Genomic DNA, 21,775 nt, shown 5'->3' on the forward strand with positions numbered 1-21,775 from the left:
ATCTGGGCACTCAGAAACAAGTCATGACAAGTAAGAAATCCCCAAAATAATAATAATATACAATCAAATAAAAATATCAGAAAAATAAAGAAAGAATTAGTTTACTCGCTTTAATTGAACAATAAAACTGAACCAAACTGATTTCATGAAAAAGGAAAACATGCATCATAAATACATATAATCCTAAACTGAACAAAAATATATGAATCTATAAATGTTTGTCTATGTGCTGTTTCTAAGATTTATTGGTCATGTAAAGTAATGGCATTATTACATGATAACTGTTCTACCCATAACTGATATCAATAAATACTGAATGTGTGTGTTGTAATGAGGAGCACGTGCCCTATCAAAGTCATTGGTCCCAGCATTAGGATCCAGATCTGATCTCTCTACAGGGTCAGCACTTTCCCAGATCCACACAGTCTCTCTCCATCACCCCCCAGTCCTCCACCTGGTCCCCTGAGATCTATCTATTGTCCCCCAGCAATAAGAGCCAGCAGCATGTGGCAGCCTGCGTTCCTCATTATCCTCCCTAGCTCTCTGATTGGTTCAGACTGTGAGAAACTCCAACCAGACCAAGACCCGCATATTCATATGGAGATTGGGGACTATATAGCAGGGCTGAAGCCAGGAGAGACCAGATTCTCTCTACAGAGACCTCTACAGCACAGAGAACCACACATGGCTCCTACAATCACCTCAGCAATGACTTCTTCCAAGGCCCACCTAACCCTGACCCACAAGGTAAATTAAAGGACAAACTTACCAAAACATATTTGATTTTAATTGTAGTATGCATTGATGCTGATGCCATGTTGAGATTAGTGTATTAATTATGCCTTTGTCTTCCTCCAGATCAGAAAACCACTGGTGGAAAAGCTACGCAGAGAGCGAATCAACAGCAGCATTGAGCAGCTCAAGTCTCTGCTGGGTCCAGAGTTCCTTAAACAAGAACCAGACTCCAAGATGGAGAAAGCAGACATCCTGGAGATGACAGTTGACTTCCTGAGACAACTGCAGCTCTCTCGCAATGAAAACTCTGTCTCAGGTGTATCAGCTGCCAACCAAGGCCACTCCAGGTGTGTCCAGGAGGTGGTCCACTTCCTGTCTAAGGATGAGGCGAAGACACTGTCCAGCAGAAGAATGTTGGATCACTTCCAGAACCTTCTGACCTCCTCTGATGCAAGGCTGACTGAGGGTGGTTCACTTCAGCTGAGCTCTCCACTCAAGAACAATATCACAAAAGAGAAGAGTTCAGTTAACAGCGCCATCTGGAGGCCCTGGTAGAAACCTACACACTGGAGCTACCAGACAACATTGACCATGAGGGTCACAACATCAAAATTTACAACATTAACTCAATATTGTAATTGTTTGATGTTCGAATATCACTTAATTCTTCTAAAAGAAGAAGACCTCCACATGTTCCGGCTACGTGTTGTAACGTACTGTATCAACTGTCTGTTATGACAGACTCACATAGGAGCTTTTGCTGCTTTAAAGTTTGACTTTCAAACTTAATGGCAATTATTTCATAACATATTGAGTCTCTTTTTCTCATTTAAAGATCTATTTCCATTTAAGGAAACAATTTTACAACGTATAATTAATTTATAATGATCATATTGATCTATTCCATGTTCTTACTTTAAATCTGTGATTTGTAATCTTTGCTCTATCAATTGGTGATCTTTTACAAGATCAAAAATTAACTTATCTGTTGCATTGTGTGAGGTAATTCTAATGATCATATTGATATATTCTTTGTTCTGACTTTAAATCTGTGAATTGTAATCTGTGGTCTATCAAATATGACCTGTTATAGGATCAAAAAGTAACTTTTATCCAATTGCATTGTGTAAGGTTATTCTTAAACACACAAGTGGTGACAATTCTATTTTCAGGAAAATTACCATCTTTGTTAGCGTTAAGCGTTGGTATCCTAATTGGATACTAATTTACCACTTTGTGATGACAAATTCCTGATCAGTTATACGATCATGTTACTCGTTTGCTTTAATGATGATGCATAAAACATTGGATTCATAATGAACTATGAGCTGCACGTTAAAATATAATGTCAACTCAATATTGTTACATGTAACATATCTATGTCTTTTATGAAGACAACAAATGTATATCATCTACTCTGTTTGAGTAATGTGTTTTGGAGATCTTTTTCAAATGATTGTTGTGATGTGTCATCACCTTTATTGGACTTCAGTTGAAGTTGATGGTTCTGAAATCGTCTGTTTGAATAAACAAACATGAACTTCAATATTTCTTGTCTTCTCTCTTTTAAATGTGGCTAACAATGATATTCCTACACTAATAGATCATAAATAAAAAACCTTGCATTGCTTCCGACAAAAAATATAACAAAAATGAATATTACAGCAGTGCATCATCTCCATAACAGTGAAACCAAACATAGTACTTGCTGAAGATCACAGCAAGAGGCAGCATGCACTATGCAGACAGAAGATTCTTGAGAGTGGAATACTATCCTCATCCACAAGTACAGTACATGGATGAGGGGGGAATAAAGTGTTTCACTTATGTCAGAAAATTATTTATTGCCAGATGTGAAATAAATTTGGTTAAAGTTTTCTCTGATATTAAAATATTTCTAGACACTTTTTCCAGTGTAATGAGAGTTGCATATTATAATTAATTATGCATGCACAATATCCATTATTGTTGATACAACAAGCAGTAAAGGCCTATGTTTCACAAAAAACCTGGGGCAGTGTTTTATTTTCCGGCCCAAAATATATTATATTATTATTATTTATTATTGGTACCAAACATATCGGAAAAAAAGCTTTGTCATCCTGAGAGAAGATGAATTTTATCTTGTTCAGCTTTTTTCCACCATTCCTTATTTGTGACGTCAAACTCTGTTTCTGATGTGACGAGTAATAAGACACACTTCTTTTGTTCCTCCAGTGAAACCAGTGAATGGAGAGAGTGTGGGAAACCAGTGAGAGCTCACTCACAGAGCCCCTGTGGGACAATAGACTTGGAACCTTTACCCTGGGGGATAGACATGGGTTAAAGAGGGAATGTGGACCTCTGAATGGAAACCTGTGAATGAGTTTCACATCACTAATTGCTTTTAATTAAATTTTTTAGAAGTTGACAATAATATTTTGATTTACTTTTAATATTTTTGCCTTCTTATGTTATAAATTTAACTTCAGCATATAAAAATAGAACATTTCAATATCCATAATAACTAACAAATCTATAGTACTGTTATACCATTGATATTATTAATACGTGTTAATTTACTGATTTGAAAACCAATGGTATTTTGTACTTAGATGTAAATAAATGTGTTCAAACTATTGTAACATCTAAAGAGTTAAAGCTTGACTATTCAACAATACCAATGTTGTTTACCCTAAAACATATGATGGCGCAAATGAAGAATTAGCATTAAGCAAGGCACACTCTGTTAATGGACGGAGTGTGGGAAAGCTCTGGAGAGTGAAGTCACATTTCAGAGTTATTGGCATCATGAGTCCTAACAGAACCGCCTATTTCTCAAAAGGGAATTGGCACACTTCAGGAAAAAGCTGTCTCCCACCCCTCCCTCATGTCCTCCACAGGGGTTGATTTCAAGAAAAGTTAGAGACTCATTTTATCATTGTCCGTAAAACGTTTTCCATGATATTCCATTTTAGTATATCCAAAAGATTGCCTCTTATTGTTGAAGTTCTGCTGAAACTATCCAGGTTTTGATGTTATGGCCAAATTCCACAGTCCATGATCCAGCCGATGGGGTTCTTTCCCTCCAGATGGTCAGTGATGTCAGCGGGCTTTTTGTAGTGAAACACAGAGAATGGATCCTTAACCAAGGGTCCATTCAAAGTCCTTTTGTCAGCCATGACCACAGCACATTGGAGTCAGTGTGGGAAACTCAGATCCACTCTCTACTCACACCGGCTACCAGTCACCACACTGAAGAAACATCTGCTACATCTGGACACTCAGGAATGTATCCAAACAAGTCAGAAATCCCCAACATAAAAAAGTAAGAAAATATCAGAGAAAAAATAGAACGATCGAATATTAAAATTTGTAAAAAAAAAAAAAAAGAATAAAGGTTTATTCGCTTTGATTAAGAAATATTACTCAACTAAAATTCTGATTTAGTCCAATGGACAATCATGAATCAATGACGCATATCCTAAAATGAACAAAAATATATAACCAATACATCAAGGTTCATGTGCCGTTACTCATATTTATTGGCCATGTAATTTTTTTTTTTATTATTGATTGATAACCGGTAACTCCATAACTAACATCAATTTAACTACAACGTGTGTGAGGTGATGAGGAACACATTCTCTAACCACTTCATTGATTCCATTTTTAGGCGACAGCTCTCTACAGGGTCACCACTTTCCCAGATCCACAGAGTCTCTCTCCATCACCCCCCAGTCCTCCACCTGGTCCCCTGAGATCTATCTATTGTCCCCCAGCAATAAGAGCCTGCAGCATGTGGCAGCCTGCATTCCCTCATTATCCTCCCTAGCTCTCTGATTGGTTCAGACTGTGAGAAACTCCAACCAGACCAAGACCCACACATTCATATGGAGATTAGGGACTATATAAAGGAGGGCTGAAGCCAGGAGAGACCAGAATCTCTCTACAGAGACCTCTACAGCACAGAGAAACACACATGGCTCCTACAATCACTTCAGCGATGATTTCTTCCCAGGACCACCTAACCCTGACCCACAAGGTAAATTCAAGAATAAACTTAAGATAACATTTTGAGTTTAATTGAAGTATTCATTGATGCTGATGACATGTTGAGATTAGTGTATTAAACATGCCTTTCTCTTTCTCCAGATCAGAAAGCCACTGGTGGAAAAGCTACGCAGAGATCGAATCAGCAGTAGCATTGAGCAGCTCAAGTCTCTGCTGGGTCCAGAGTTCCTCAAACAAGAACCTGACTCCAAGATGGAGAAAGCAGACATCCTGGAGATGACAGTTGACTTTCTCAGACAACTGCATTTCTATCGCCATGGCAACTCTGTCTCAGGTGTATCAGCTGCCAACCAGGGTCACTCCAGGTGTGTCCAGGAGGTGGTCCACTTCCTGTCTAAGGATGAGGTGAAGACACTGTCCAGCAGAAGAATGTTGGATCACTTCCAGAACCTTCGGACCTCCTCTGAAACAAGGCTGACTGAGGGCGGTTCACTTCAGCTGAGCTCTCCACTCAAGAACAATATCACCAAAGAGAAGAGTTCAGTTAACAGCGCCATCTGGAGGCCCTGGTAGAAACCTACACACTGGAGCTACCAGACAACATGACCATGTTGATCACAACATGTTGCTGTCCAGGTATAATATTAACTCAGAATAGTAATTGTTTGATGTTCGAACATCACGTTATCCTTCTAAAAGAAGAAGACCTCCACGTGTTTCTGCTACGTGTTGTAGTTTACTGTATCAACTGTCTGTTATTACAGACTCACAGAGGAGCTTTTGCTGCTTTAAAGTTTGATGTTCAAACTTAATGGCAATTATTTCAGGACATATTGAGCCTCTTTCTCTAATGTAGAGATAGGGCATGTTTAGTGCATCTATTTCCATTTAAGGAAACATTTTATACTGTATAATTAATTTCTGATGATAATATTGTATTCTGCATTCTTACTTTGAATCTGTGATTTGTATCTGTGTTATATCAATTTGTGATCTGTTACAAGATCAAAAATTTACTTTTATCTGTTGCATTGCATTCTAATGATCAAATGGATCTTTTTTGCGTTCTTACTTTAAATCTGTGATTTGTATCTGTGCTATATCAATTACTGATCTGTTACTAGATCAAAAGTAACTTTTATCGGTTTGCATTATGTAAGGTTATTCTTAAACACACAAGTGGTGACATTTCTATTTTCAGGAAAATTACCATCTTTAGTTTTCACAAGCATTACTATTCTAATTGGATCCTAATTGATAACTTTATGATGACAAATTCCTGATCAGTTACATGATCATGTTGCTTGTTTGCTTTTATGATGAAGCATAAAACATTGGATTCATAATGAACTATGAGCTGCACATTAATTTATAATGTCAACTCAATATTGTTACCTGTAACATATCTGGTATGTCTTCTATGAAGATAACTGTTGAATGTATATCCTCTACTCTGTTTGAGTACAATGTGCTTTGGAGATCTTTTTCAAATGATTGTTGTGATGTGTCATCACCTCTATTGGAATTCAGTTGGAACTTTATGGTTCTGAAATCGTCTGTTTGAATAAACAAACATGAACTTCAATATTTCTTGCCCTCTCTCCTTTTAATGTGGGTGAAATTGTTATTCTTACACTTATAGATCACAAAAGAAAACTTGTATTGCTCCTGACGAAAAAGATGCAATATTTGAATCATAAAAATATGGAAATTGCAGCAGTGCATCATCTCCATAACAGTGAAATCAAATATTGTACTTGCTGATGATCACAGTGAGAGACAGCATGCAGACTGAAAATTCTGAAAGTAAGATGAAGAATGTTATGCTATACTAGTGCAGGAGTATATGGGTGAGGGGAAGTAAAGTGTTTCACCTATGCCAGAAAATAATATATCAGTCGGATGTGAAATAAACCTGGTTAATGTTTCCTCCTGCGCTCTAAATTTCGAAATACTTTTGCCAGTCTTAGTCGGGGATAAGTATTATAACCTATTATGCATACCCAATATACAATTGAGTTCATGCAAAAAGCAGTAGATGGACTATGTTTCACAAAACCACTTGGGGCAGAATATGTCTGTCCTTTCGTACATTACATTACTTAATGTTGGTACTAAACAAGGTGAAAAAAAGGTTGGTCATCTTGTCATTTTAAGAGTTGATGATTTTAGTCTTGTTCAGCTCTTCTCTCCATTCCTTATTTGTGACGTTATCCTCTTTATGTGACGTGATGAGGAATGAGACACACTTCTTTTGTTCCCCCAGTGAAACCAGTGAATGGAGAGAGTGTGGGAAACCAGTCAGAGCTCACTCACAGAGCCCCTGTGGGACAATAGACTTAGGACCTTTACCCTGGGGGATGGACATGGGCTAAAGAGGGAATGTGGACCTCTGAATGGAAACCTGTGAATGAGTTTCAAATCACGAATGGTTTTCTTTTTTGTTTTTACAAGTTTTTTTTAATTACTTTTAATATTTTTACAATATTTATTTCATTTCAGCATATAAATAAAGAACATGTCAAAAGTCCATAGTATCTAACATATCAATAGTACTGTTATAGCGTTGATATTATTAATACATGTGTTAAAACTATCCCAACATCTACTGAGTTAAAGCTTCAAAAAATACCAATGTTGTTTACCCTAAAACATATGACGGCGAAATAAACAATTAGCATTAAGCAAGGCACACTCCTATGATTCAGAAGAAGCTGTCAATGGACGGAGTGTGGGAAAGCTCTGGAGAGTGAAGTCACATTTCAGAGTCATTAGCATCATGAGTCCTAACAGAACAGCCTATTTCTCAATAGGGAATTGGCACACTTCAGGAAAAAGCTGTCTCCCACCCCTCCCTCATATCCGCCACAGGGGTTGAATTCAAGAAAAGTTAAAGCAATGCATTTTTATCAGTGTCCGTAAATGTTGTTCTTGATATTCAATTTTAGTAAATCCAAATCCTCTACAGAGACCTCTTATTGTTGATATTGTGCTGAAACTATCCTGATTTTGTTGTTATGGTCAAATTCCACAGTCCAAGATTCAGCCAATGGGGTTCTTTCCCTCCAGATGGTCAGTGATGTCAAGGGTCTGTTTGTGATGCAAGACAGAGAATCTGGCCGTAACCAAAGATCCATTCAAAGTCCTTTTGTCGGCCATTGACCACAGCACATTGGAGTCAGTGTGGGAAACTCAGATCCACTCTCTACTCACACTGACTACTAGTCACCACACTGAAGAAACATCTGGACCCTCAGTAGCATGTCATAACAAGTCTGTAATCCCCAACATAATATAATTAATATTAAACTGAGAAAATAGCAGAGAAAAAAAAGAATAATAGAATATTTAAATCTGATCAAAATAAAGAATGAAAGCTTACTCACTTTTATTTAACAATACTGAACTGATACTGATTTCATTCAAAAGGCAATCATGAATCATAAATACATATAATCCTACAATGAACATAAATATAGAAGCTATAACTTTTTGTTTATTTTCTGTTTCTAATAGTTAGTGGTAATGTAAAGTAATGGCATTATTGATTGATATCTGTTAAAGCCATAACTGATATCAATGAATCCTGAAGATGTTTGTTGTGATCAGGAGCACGTGCCCTATCAAAGTCATTGATCCCAACATGAAGATACTGATCTGATCTCTCTACAGGGTCACCACTTTCCCAGATCCATACAGTCTCTCTCCATCACCCCCCAGTCCTCCACCTGGTCCCCTGAGATCTATCTATTGTCCCCCAGCAATAAGAGCCTGCAGCATGTGGCAGCCTGCATTCCCTCATTGTCCTCCCTAGCTCTCTGATTGGTTCAGCCTGTGAGAACCTCCAACCAGACCAAGACCCACACATTCATATGGAGATTAGGGACTACATATAGCAGGGCTGAAGCCAGGAGAGACCAGATTCTCTCTACAGAGACCTCTACAGCCCAGAGAACCAAACATGGCTCCTACAATCACTTCAGCAATCACTTCTTCCCAGGACCACCTAACCCTGACCCACAAGGTAAATTCAAGGATGAACTGAACAAAACAGTTGGAGTTGAATTGTAGTATGCATTGATGCTGATGCCATGTTGAGATTAGTGTATTTATTATGCCTTTCTCTTCCTCCAGATCAGAAAACCACTGGTGGAAAAGCTACGCAGAGAGCGAATCAACAGCAGCATTGAGCAGCTCAAGTCTCTGCTGGGTCCAGAGTTCCTCAAACAAGAACCAGACTCCAAGATGGAGAAAGCAGACATTCTGGAGATGACAGTTGACTTTCTCAGACAACTGCAGATCTCTCGCCATGGAAACTCTGTCTCAGGTTTAACAGCTGCCAACCAGGGTCACTCCAGGTGTGCCCAGGAGGTGGTCCACTTCCTGTCTAAGAATGAGGTGAAGACACTGTCCAGCAGAAGAATGTTGGATCACTTCCAGAACCTTCGGACCTCCTCTGAAACAAGGCTGACTGAGGGCGGTTCACTCCAGCTGAGCTCTCCACTCAAGAACAATATCACCAAAGAGAAGAGTTCAGTTAACAGTGCCATCTGGAGGCCCTGGTAGAAACCTACACACTGGAGCTACCAGACAACATTGACCATGTTGGTCACAACATGTTGTTGTCAAGGTATAATGTTAACTAAGGATAGTAATTGTTTGATGTTCGAACATCACATTATCCTTCTAAAAGAAGAGGATCTCCACATGTTTCTGCTACGTGTTGTAGTGTACTGTATCAACTGTCTGTTATTACAGACTCACAGAGGAGCTTTTGCTGCTTTACAGTTTGATGTTCAAACTTAATTCTTTCAGGACATATTGAGCCTCTTTCTCCAATGGAAAGATACGGCATGTTTAGTGCATCTATTTCTATTTAAGGAGACATTTTATACTGTATAATTAATTTCTGATGATCATATTGATGTATTCTGCATTCTTACTTTAAATCTATGATTTGTATCTGTGCTATATCAATTGGTGATCTGTTACAAGATCAAAAATGTACTTTTATCTGTTGCATTGTATTCTAATGATCAAATGGATCTTTTTTGCGTTCTTACTGTAAATCTGTGATTTGTATCTGTGCTATATCAATTACTGATCTGTTACAAGATCAAAAGTAACTTTTATCGGTTTGCATTATGTTAGGTTATTCTTAAACACACAAGTGGTGACATTTCTATTTTCAGGAAAATTACCATCTTTAGTTTTCACAAGCATTACTATCCTAATTTGATCCTAATTGATCACTTTATGATGACAAATTCCTGATCAGTTACATGATCATGTTGCTTGTTTGCTTTTATGATGAAGCATAAAACATTGGATTAATAATGAACTGTGAGCTACACATTAATTTATAATGTCAACTCAATATTGTTACATGTAACATATCTGGTATGTCTTCTTTGAAGACAACTGTTGAATGTATATCCTCTACTCTGTTTGAGTACAATGTGCTTTGGAGATCTTTTTCAAATGATTGTTGTGATGTGTCATCACCTCTATTGGAATTCAGTTGGAACTTTATGGTTCTGAAATCGTCTGTTTGAATAAACAAACATGAACTTCAATATTTCTTGTCCTCTGTTTTTAATGTGGGTGAAATTGTTATTCTTACACTTATAGATCACAAAAAAAACTTGCATTGCTCCTGACGAAAAAGATGCAATATTTGAATCATAAAAATATGGAAATTGCAGCAGTGCATCATCTCCATAAAAGTGAAATCAAATATTGTACTTGCTGATGATCACAGTGAGAGACAGCATGCAGACTGAAAATTCTGAAAGTAAGATGAAGAATCTTATGCTATACTAGTGCAGGAGTATATGGGTGAGGGGAAGTAAAGTGTTTCACCTATGCCAGAAAATAATATATCAGTCGGATGTGAAATAAACCTGGTTAATGTTTCCTCCTGCGCTCTAAATTTCTAAATACTTTTGCCAGTCTTAGTCGGGGTTAAGTATTATAACCTATTATGCATACCCAATATACAATTGAGTTCATGCAAAAAGCAGTAGATGGATTATGTTTCACAAAACCACTTGGGGCAGAACATGTCTGTCCTTTCGTACATTACATTACTTAATGTTGGTACTAAACAAGGTGAAAAAAAGGTTGGTCATCTTGTCATTTTAAGAGTTGACGATTTTAAGTCTTGTTCAGCTTTTTCCACCATTCCTTATTTGTGACGTCATCCTCTTTATGTGACGTGATGAGGAATGAGACACACTTCTTTTGTTCTTCCAGTGAAACCAGTGAATGGAGAGAGTGTGGGAAACCAGTGAGAGCTCACTCACAGAGCCTCTGTGGGACAATAGACTTAGGACCTTTACCCTGGGGGATGGACATGGGCTAAAGAGGGAATGTGGACCTCTGAATGGAAACCTGTGAATGAGTTTCAAATCACGAATGGTTTTCTTTTTTGTTTTTACAAGTTTTTTTTAATTACTTTTACGTTATTAATTTCATTTCAGCATATAAATAAAGAACATGTGAAAAGTCCATAGTATCTAAAATATCAATAGTGCTGTGTTAAAACTATCCCTACATCTACTGAGTTAAAGTTTAAAAAAATACCAATGTTGTTTACCCTAAAACATATGACGGCGCAAATGAAAAATTAGCATTAAGCAAGGCACACTCCTATGATTCAGAAGAAGCTGTCAATGGACGGAGTGTGGGAAAGCTCTGGAGAGTGAAGTCACATTTCAGAGTTATTAGCATCATGAGTCCTAACAGAACAGCCTATTTCTCAATAGGGAATTGGCACACTTCAGGAAAAAGCTGTCTCCCACCCCTCCCTCATATCCGCCACAGGGGTTGAATTCAAGAAAAGTTAAAGCAATGCATTTTTATCAGTGTCCGTAAATGTTGTTCTTGATATTCAATTTTAGTAAATCCAAATCCTCTACAGAGACCTCTTATTGTTGATATTGTGCTGAAACTATCCTGATTTTGTTGTTATGGTCAAATTCCAAAGTCCAAGATTCAGCCAATGGGGTTCTTTCCCTCCAGATGGTCAGTGATGTCAGGGGTCTGTTTGTGATGCAAGACAGAGAAACTAGCCGTAACCAAAGATCCATTCAAAGTCCTTTTGTCGGCCATTGACCACAGCACATTGGAGTCAGTGTGGGAAACTCAGATCCACTCTCTACTCACACTGACTACTAGTCACCACACTGAAGAAACATCTGGACCCTCAGTAGCATGTCATAACAAGTCTGTAATCCCCAACATAATATAATTAATATTAAACTGAGAAAATAGCAGAGAAAAAAAAGAATAATAGAATATTTAAATCTGATCAAAATAAAGAATGAAAGCTTACTCACTTTTATTTAACAATACTGAACTGATACTGATTTCATTCAAAAGGCAATCATGAATCATAAATACATATAATCCTACAATGAACATAAATATAGAAGCTATAACTTTTTGTTTATTTTCTGTTTCTAATAGTTAATGGTAATGTAAAGTAATGGCATTATTGATTGATATCTGTTAAAGCCATAACTGATATCAATGAATCCTGAAGTTGTTTGTTGTGATCAGGAGCACGTGCCCTATCAAAGTCATTGATCCCAATATGAGGATACTGATCTGATCTCTCTACAGGGTCAACACTTTCCCAGATCCACACAGTCTCTCTCCATCACCCCCCAGTCCTCCACCTGGTCCCCTGAGATCTATCTATTGTCCCCCAGCAATAAGAGCCTGCAGCATGTGGCAGCCTGCATTCCCTCATTGTCCTCCCTAGGTCTCTGATTGGTTCAGACTGTGAGAAACTCCAACCAGACCAAGACCCACATATTCATATGGAGATTAGGGACTATATAAAGGAGGGCTGAAGCCAGGAGAGACCAGATTCTCTCTACAGAGACCTCTACAGCAGAGAGAACCACACATGGCTCCTACAATCACTTCAGCAATCACTTCTTCCCAGGACCACCTAACCCTGACCCACAAGGTAAATTCAAGGATGAACTGAACAAAACAGTTGGAGTTGAATTGTAGTATGCATTGATGCTGATGCCATGTTAAGATTAGTGTATTAATTATGCCTTTCTCTTCCTCCAGATCAGAAAGCCACTGGTGGAAAAGCTACGCAGAGAGCGAATCAACAGCAGCATTGAGCAGCTCAAGTCTCTGCTGGGTCCAGAGTTCCTAAAACAAGAACCAGACTCCAAGATGGAGAAAGCAGACATTCTGGAGATGACAGTTGACTTTCTCAGACAACTGCAGCTCTCTCGCCATGGAAACTCTGTCTCAGGTGTATCAGCTGCCAACCAAGGTCACTCCAGGTGTGTCCAGGAGATGGTCCACTTCCTGTCTAAGGATGAGGTGAAGACACTGTCCAGCAGAAGAATGTTGGATCACTTCCAAAACCTTCGGAACTCCTCTGATACAAGAATGACTGAGGGTGGTTCACTTCAGCTGAGCTCTCCACTCAAGAACAATATCACCAAAGAGAAGAGTTCAGTTAACAGCGCCATCTGGAGGCCCTGGTAGAAACCTACACACTGGAGCTACCAGACAACATTGACCATGTTGGTCACAACATGTTGCTGTCAAGGTATAATATCAACTCAGGATAGTAATTGTTTGATGTTCGAACATCACGTTATCCTTCTAAAAGAAGACCACCACATGTTTCTGCTACGTGTTGTAGTGTACTGTATCAACTGTCTGTTATTACAGACTCACAGAGGAGCTTTTGCTGCTTTACAGTTTGATGTTCAAACTTAATGGCAATTATTTCAGGACATATTGAGCCTCTTTCTCCAATGGAAAGATAGGGCATGTTTAGTACATCTATTTCCATTTAAGGAAACATTTTATACTGTATAATTAATTTCTGATGATCATACTGACGTATTCTGCATTCTTACTTTAAATCTGTGATTTGTATCTATGCTATATCAATTGGTGATCTGTTACAAGATCAAAAATTTACTTTTATCTGGTGCATTGTATTGTAATGATCAAATTGATCTATTCTGTGTTCTTACTTTATATCTGTGATTAGTAATCTGTGCTCTTTCAATTGGTGATCTGTTACAAGATCAAAAATGAACTTTTATCTGTTGCATTGTATTCTAATGATCAAATTGATCTATACTGTGTTGTTACTTTAAATCATTGATTTGAAATCTGTGCTCTATCAATTACTGATCTGTTGCAAGATCAAAAGTAACTTTTATCTGTTTGCATTGTGTGAGGTTATTCTTACACACCCAAGTGGTGACATTTCTATTTTCAGGAAAATTACCACTTTATTTTTCACAAGCATTACTATCCTAATTGCATCCTAATTCATCACTTTGTGATGACAAATTCCTGATCAGTTAAATGATCATGTTGCTTGTTTGCTTTTATGATGAAGCATAAAACATTGGATTAATGAACAATGAACTGCAAATTACAATATAATGTAAACTAAATGTTGTTACATGTAACATATCTGGTATGTCTTCTATGAAGACAACTGTTGAATGTATATCCTCTACTCTGTTTGAGTATAATGTGTTTTGGAGATATTTTTCAAATGATTGTTGTGATGTGTCATCACCTCTATTTGACTTCAGTTGAAGTTTTATGGTTCTGAAATCGTCTGTTTGAATAAACAAACATGAACTGCAATACCTCTTGTCTTCTCTCTTTTAAATGTGGGTGGCATTGTTATTCTTAGACTTATTGATCACAAATAAAACCTTCTGTTGCTCCTGACTGAAAAGATGCAATACTTGAATCATAAAAATACGGAAATTGCAGCAGTGCATCATCTCCATAACAGTGAAATCAAATATTGTACTTGCTGATGATCACAGTGAGAGACAGCATGCAGATTGAAAATTCTGAAAGTAAGATGAAGAATGTTATACTATACTAGTACAGGAGTATATGGGTGAGGGGAATTAAAGTGTTTCACCTGTGTCAGAAAATAATATATCCGTCGGATTTGGAATTATCTTGGTTATTGTATCATCCTCCTCTTGAAATTTTTACACACTTTTGCTAGGGTTAGTCAGGGTTGAATATTATAATTTATTCTGCATACAAAATATACATTTGATTAAATAGATCAAGCAGTAGATTACATTTATTTTACAAAGCCCCAGGGGCAGAAGTTTTCACTATCCTAAAATATATGAGATACATTTTTTCTGGTACAAAACATATATATATATATATTAAAAAAAAAAGCATTTTCAACTTCAGAGTTTATTATTTTAGTGTTGTTCAGCTATGTCCTCCATTCCATGTTGGTGATGTCACTCTCTGTTTCCAACGTGATGAGTGATAAGACACACTTCTTTTGTTCCTCCAGTGAAACAAGTGAATGTGGAGAGTGTGGGAAACCAGTGAGAGCTCACTCACAGAGCCGCAGTGGGGCAATAGACTTAAAAACCTTTACACTGGGGAATGGACAGGGGTTAAAGGGGAAACATAGACCTTTGAACAGAAACCCACAGATCAGTTTCAAATCACTTATTTTTCCTTTTTCTCTTTTTAACAAGAGAAGAATATTTTGATTTATCTGTATTTTTATTTTATTTGGATATAAATATAACTTTGGCATATCAATAAAGAACATGTCAATGCCCATTCAATATCACATATCTACAGTACTGATATAACATTAATATAATTAATATGTTATTGACTGATTTGAAAGCCAATGGTATTATGTAGTCAGTTTTAAATACATGTGTTAAAACTATTGCAACATCTACAGAGTTAAAGCTTGACTATTGAAAAAACTGACATGTTGTTTACCCTAAAACATACGAAGGCGCTAATGAAGAATTAGCATTGAGCAAGGCCGACTCCTATGATTCAGAAGATGCTCTGTCAATGAACAGAGTATGGGAAAGCTCTGGAGAGTGAAGTCACATTTCAGAGGCATTAGCATCATGAGTCCCACCGGAACCATCTATTTCTCCATAGGGAATTGGCACACTTCAGGAAAAAACTGTCTCCAACTCCAGACACATGAAGGGGTAAAGGGGTCGATCTCAATGAAGGCGAAGGAGAAAGCTTTTATCATTGATACAAATAACTGAAGTTTATTGTTGTTGAGGGGAAAATTTGACAGTCCATGATCTAGCCAATCGGGTTCTTTCCCTCCAGAAGGTCAATGATGTCAGGGGTCTGTTTGTGGTGCAACACAGAGAATGGATCCATAACCAAGGGTCCATTCAAAATCCTTTTGTCAACCATTGACCACAGCACATTGGAGTCAGTGTGGGAAACTCAGATCCACTCTCTACTCACACTGACTACCAGTCACCACACTGAAGAAACATCTGCTTCATCTGGACACTCAGAAACATGTCCTAACAAGTTAGAAATCACCAACGTAATAATAATATACCATTAAACAAAAAATGAGAATATCGAAATTGAAAAAAAAAAAAAGTGCTCTTGCTTTTATGGAACGATATTGAACTGATGACTGATTTTGTTCAATAGGCAATCATGAATCATGAATGAATATAATCCAACAATGAACAAAAATATATAACCTAGGAATGTTTTTTCATGTGCTGTTTTTCATACTTAGTGGTGGTCATGTTAAGTAACAGCATAATTACATAACTGTTCTACCCATAACTGATATCAATAAATCCTGAACGTGTGTGTTGTAATGAGGAGCACGTGCCCTATCAAAGTCATTGGTCCCAGCATTAGGATCCAGATCTGATCTCTCTACAGGGTCACCACTTTCCCAGATCCAGAGAGTCTCTCTCCATCACCCCCCAGTCCTCCACCTGGTCCCCTGAGATCTATCTATTGTCCCCCAGCAATAAGAGCCTGCAGCATGTGGCAGCCTGCATTCCCTCATTGTCCTCCCTAGCTCTCTGATTGGTTCAGACTGTGAGAACCTCCAACCAGACCAAGACCCGCATATTCATATGGAGATTAGGGACTATATAAAGGAGGGCTGAAGCCAGGAGAGACCAGATTCTCTCTACAGAGACCTCTACACCACAGAGAACCACACATGGCTCCTACAATCACTTCAGCAATGACTTCTTCCAAGGACCACCTAACCCTGACCCACAAGGTAAATTCAAGGATAAATTAAACAAAACTTTTGGAGTTGATGCTGATGACATGTTGAGATTAGTGTATTAAATATGCCTTTGTCTTCCTCTAGATCAGAAAGCCACGGGAGGAAAAGCTACGCAGAGAGCGAATCAACAGCAGCATTGAGCAGCTCAAGTCTCTGCTGGGTACAGAGTTCCTCAAACAAGAACCAGACTCCAAGATGCAGAAAGCAGACATCCTGGAGATGACAGTTGACTTCTTGAGACTACTGCAGCTCTCTTGCCTTAGAAACTCTGTCTCAGGTGTATCAGCTGCCAACAAGGGTCACTCCAGGTGTGTCCAGGAGGTGGTCCACTTCCTGTCTAAGGATGAGGTGAAGACACTGTCCATCAGAAGAATGTTGGATCACTTCAAGAACCTTCTGACCTCCTCTGATACAAGGCTGACTGAGGGTGGTTCACTTCAGCTGCGCTCTCCACTCAAGCTCAATATCACCGAAGAGGGGAGTTCAGTTAACAGCGCCATCTGGAGGCCCTGGTAGAAACCTACACACTGGAGGTACCAGACAACATTGGCCATGTTGGTCACAACATGTAATTGTCAATGTATAATATTAACTCAATAGTAGTAATTGTTTGATGTTCAAATATCACATTATTCTCCTAAAAGAAGAACACCTCTGCATATGTTTCTGCAATGTGTTGTAGTGTACTGTATCAACTTTGATATTACAGACTCACATAGGAGCTTTTGCTGCTATAAAGTTTGATGTTCAAACTTAATGGCAATTATTTTTGAAAATATTGTGCCTCTTTCTCCCATGTAAAGATAGGGTATGTTTGGTGCATTTATTTCCATTTAAGGAAACATTTTTACACCATATAATTAATTTCTAATGATCATATTGTTCTATTCTGTTTTCTTATTTAAAATCTGTGATTCTTAATCTGTGCTCTATCTAATTGGATCTGTTACAAGATTAAGAAGTAACTTTTATCTGTTGCATTGTGTAAGGTTATTCTTATGATCATCTTGATCTATTCTGTGTTCTTTCTTTAAATCTTTGAGTTGTAATCTGTGCTCTATCTAATGTGATCTATTACAAGATCAAAAAGTAACTTTTATTTGTTGGCCTGGTATTAGGTTATTCTTAAAACACATTGGTGACAAGTGGTGACATTTCTGTTTCCAGGAAAATTACCATCTTTATTTTTCACCAGCGTTACTATCCAAATTGGATCCTAATTGATCAATTTGTGATGACACATTCCTGATCAATTATATGATCATGTTGCTAGTTTGCTTTTATTATGAAGCATAGAACATTGGATTCATAAATAAAGAGGCCTGTTTAGTGAGTTTATTGCCATTCAGCAAACATTTTGTTACCGTCAAATGATATGCTAATGATCATGTTGATCGATTCTGTGTTCTTACTTTAAAACTGTGATTTATAATCTCCGCTCCATCAAATGTGATCTGTTATAGGATCAAAGTTACTTTTATCTGATCTCATTGTGTAAGTTTATTCTTACACCAACAATTTGGGACATTTCTATTTTCAGGAAAACTAACAGCTTTATTTTTCACAAGCGTTACTGTCCAAATTGGATCCTAATTGATCACTTTGTGATGACAAATTCCTGATCAATTATATGATCATGTTGCTAGTTTGCTTTTATGATGAAGCATAAAACATTGGATTCATAATGAAATATGAACTGCACATTAAAATGTAATGTAAACTCAATATTGTTAAATGTAACATATCTGGTATGTCTTCTATGAAGACAACAAATGTATAAACTCTACTGTTTGAGTAGAATGGGTTTGAGATCTTCTCCAAATGTTTGTTGTGATGTGTCATCACCTTAATTGGACTTCAGTTGAAGTTTTCTGGTTCTGAAATCGTCAGTTTGAATAAACAAACATGAACTTCAATATTTCTTGTCTTCACTCTTTTTAATGTGGCTAATAATGATATTCTACACTAATAGATCACAAATAAAAAAACATTGTGTTGCTTCTGACAAAATGATACAATATTTAATCATTAAAATTATGGAAATTAAAGCAGTGCATAATCTCCACAACAGTGAATCAAAATATTTTACTTGCTGATGATTACAGCAACAGACCTCATGCACATTGAAAATTCTAGAGATAAGATTGAGAATGTTACCCTATACTTGTCCAAAGTTCATTTTTTAGGGGCTTTAAGTGTGTCACCTATGCCATTATTTGTCAGATGTGAAAGGAACCTGTTTAACGTTTCCTCCTCCCCTTTAAATATCTACAAACTTTTAGCAATGTTAATCCGGGTTATATATTATAATTTATTATGCATACACAATATACATTTGTGTTCATAAAACAAACAGTAGATGGCCTATAATTCACAAAAACCCTGGGGGCCAAAGTTTCACTGTCCTCAAATAAATAACATCAGTCGTTATTGGTACTGAACATTTTGAAGAAAACGCCTTGTCATTTTGAGAGTTGATGGTTTTATTCTTGTCCAACTTTGTCCTCCATTCCTTATTTGTGATGTCATCCTCTTCATGTGACGTGATGAGTAATAAGACACACTTATTTTGTTCCTCAGGTAAAACCAGTGAATGGAGAGAGTGTGGGAAACCAGTGAGAGCTCACTCACAGAGCCCCTGTGGAACAATAGACTTACGACCTTTACCCTGGGGGATGGACAGGAGTTAAAGAAGGAATGTGGACCTCTGAATGGAAACCTGCAGATCAGTTTTAAATCACAAATGGTTTTCATATTTATTATTTACAAGTAAAGATCATTTTAATTTCCTTTTAATATCTTTGTATTTTTATGTTATAAATTTAACATTAGCATGTAAATAAACAACATGCAGATATCCTTTGAATCTCACATATTTAACAAACTGTTATACAGTTGATATCATCAACACATGTTCATTTACTGATTTGAAAAACAAAATAATTGTGTAGTTAACAGTTGTAAAGAAATGTGTTACAATTATTGTAACATCTGCAGTTAAAGCTTGAAAATCCAACAAAAAACAATGTTGTTTGCCCCTAAACAGATGACGGTGCTAAGAAAGAATAAACATTTAACAAGGAAAACTCCTATGAATCAGAAGAAGCTCTGTCGATGCACTGAGTGCGGGAACACTTCAGGAAGAAGTTACCTCCCACCCCACCCTCATGTCTGCTGCTGGGGTTGATACCAACAAAAGCTTAAGAGATGCATTTTGATATACGTCGATAAATGTTTTCGTAATATTCAATTTTTGTAAATCAAGATATTCTGTCTTATGTTGACTTTTGTTGCTGAATACAACCACTTTGGTTGTAATGTTCAAATTCCAGAGTCCATGATTCAGCCAATGGGCTTCTTTCCCTCCAGATGGTCAGTGATGTCAGGGGTCTGTTTGTGATGCAACACAGAGAATGGATCCATAACCAAAGATCCATTCAAAGTCCTTTTGTCAGCCATTGACCACAGCACATTGGAGTGGGAAACAGTGTGGGAAACTCAGATCCACTCTCTACTCACACCGACTACCAGTCACCACACTGAAGAAACATCTGCTACATCTGGATACCTAAAAAACATGCCCTAACAAGTTAGAAGTCCTTAAATTAATAAGGTTATTCCAAAAAAGCATGTATTTTTAACATCAATTTAACTTGGGGAGAGTAAATAATCAAAGCGTACTCATTTTTATATTAAAGAATACTGCTAAACTGAAAAATTGACTTAGTTAACATTGCAATCAAGAATCATGATGAATACATTTGAGCATAAAATGAAACAAAATATCAAACCTATAAATATGTGCTGTTTTTCCTATTTAACAATCATGCAAAGTGATTTCAATATTGGTTTGAAGAATGTTTAACCTATGACTGATATCAATAAAAGTCCAACATGTGTCGTGGGATAATGGACTATGGCTCATCCAAGACATGATTCCAGCATCAGGCAACATATTTGATCTCTCTACAGGGTCATCACTTTCCCAGACCCACATCACCCCCCAGTCCTCCACCTGGTCCCCTGAGATCTATCTATTGTCCCCCAGCAATAAGAGCCTGCAGCATGTGGCAGCCTGCATTCCCTCATTGTCCTTCCTTGTGCTTTGATTGGTTAAGACTGTGAGAAACTCAGACCAGACAAAGACCCACAAATTCACATGGAGATTGAGGACTATATAAAGAAGGGCTGAAGCCAGGAGGGACCAGATTCTCTCTACAGAGACCTCTACACCACAGAGAACCACACATGGCTCCTACAATCACTTCAGCAATGACTTCTTCCAAGGAGCATCTGGCCCTGACCCACAAGGTAAATTCAAGGACAAACTTATGAAAACATTTGGAGTTGTATTGATGTATGCATTGATGCTGATGTTATGTTGAGATTAGTGTTTTAAATATGTATTTGTCTTTCTCAAGGTCAGAAAGCAGTATTGAGCAGCTCAAGTCTCTGCTGGGTCCAGAGTTCCTCAAACAAGACCCTGACTGCAAGATGGAGAAAGCAGACATTCTGGAGATGACAGTTGACTTTGACCATGGAAGCTCTGTTTCCTGTTAATCAGCTGCCAACAGGGGTCACTCCAGATGTGTCCAGGAGGTGGTCCACTTCCTGTCTAAGGATGAGGTGAAGACACTGTCCAGCAGAAGAATGTTGGATCACTTCCAGAACCTTTGGTCCTCCTCTGATACAAGGCTGACTGAGAGTGGTTCACTTCAGCTGAGCTCTCCACTCAAGAACAATATCACCAAAGAGCAGAGTTCAGTTAAGAGCGCCATCTGGAGGCCCTGGTAGAAACCTACACACTGGGTGTGCTGGACAATGTTGACCATGTTGGTTACGTCATGTTGTTGGAAATGTAGACTATTAACTCAATGTGGTAATTCTTTAATGTTTAAGATGACATTATTCTTCTAAAAGAAGAAGACCTACACACAGGTTTCTGCTACGAGTTGTAGT

At 37.6% G+C, this 21,775-nt stretch overlaps 4 protein-coding genes and 1 pseudogene across 5 annotated transcripts; all 5 read left to right on the forward strand.

Annotated features, from left to right (window-relative positions):
- Positions 1-651: 651 nt before the first annotated feature.
- On the forward strand, positions 652-1,290 carry LOC307083825 (transcription factor HES-5-like; the record flags this gene model as incomplete). The annotated part of the gene is made up of 2 exons (XM_079747828.1): positions 652-747; positions 859-1,290. The coding sequence occupies exons 1-2, from the start codon at positions 685-687 to the stop codon at positions 1,288-1,290; spliced, it is 495 nt and encodes a 164-aa protein (XP_079603954.1). The 5' UTR covers positions 652-684.
- Positions 1,291-4,513: 3,223 nt separating this feature from the next.
- LOC307083620 (transcription factor HES-5-like) lies at positions 4,514-5,301 on the forward strand (annotated as a pseudogene). The gene is made up of 2 exons: positions 4,514-4,759; positions 4,870-5,301. The product of its transcript is annotated as a transcription factor HES-5-like (transcript).
- Positions 5,302-8,689: 3,388 nt separating this feature from the next.
- Positions 8,690-9,294, forward strand: LOC307083621 (transcription factor HES-5-like; the record flags this gene model as incomplete). Its single annotated transcript, XM_079747556.1, has 2 exons — positions 8,690-8,752; positions 8,863-9,294. 2 exons carry the CDS (start codon positions 8,690-8,692, stop codon positions 9,292-9,294), a joined length of 495 nt encoding a protein of 164 aa, XP_079603682.1.
- Positions 9,295-12,643: 3,349 nt separating this feature from the next.
- LOC307083590 (transcription factor HES-5-like) lies at positions 12,644-13,248 on the forward strand (the record flags this gene model as incomplete). The annotated part of the gene is made up of 2 exons (XM_079747522.1): positions 12,644-12,706; positions 12,817-13,248. 2 exons carry the CDS (start codon positions 12,644-12,646, stop codon positions 13,246-13,248), a joined length of 495 nt encoding a protein of 164 aa, XP_079603648.1.
- Positions 13,249-16,744: 3,496 nt separating this feature from the next.
- LOC307083811 (transcription factor HES-5-like) lies at positions 16,745-17,332 on the forward strand (the record flags this gene model as incomplete). Its single annotated transcript, XM_079747806.1, has 2 exons — positions 16,745-16,807; positions 16,901-17,332. 2 exons carry the CDS (start codon positions 16,745-16,747, stop codon positions 17,330-17,332), a joined length of 495 nt encoding a protein of 164 aa, XP_079603932.1.
- Positions 17,333-21,775: the final 4,443 nt, after the last annotated feature.

The sequence above is a fragment of the Pollachius pollachius genome, assembly GCF_949987615.1.
Source record: "Pollachius pollachius genome assembly, chromosome: 12".
Lineage (NCBI taxonomy): Eukaryota > Metazoa > Chordata > Actinopteri > Gadiformes > Gadidae > Pollachius > Pollachius pollachius.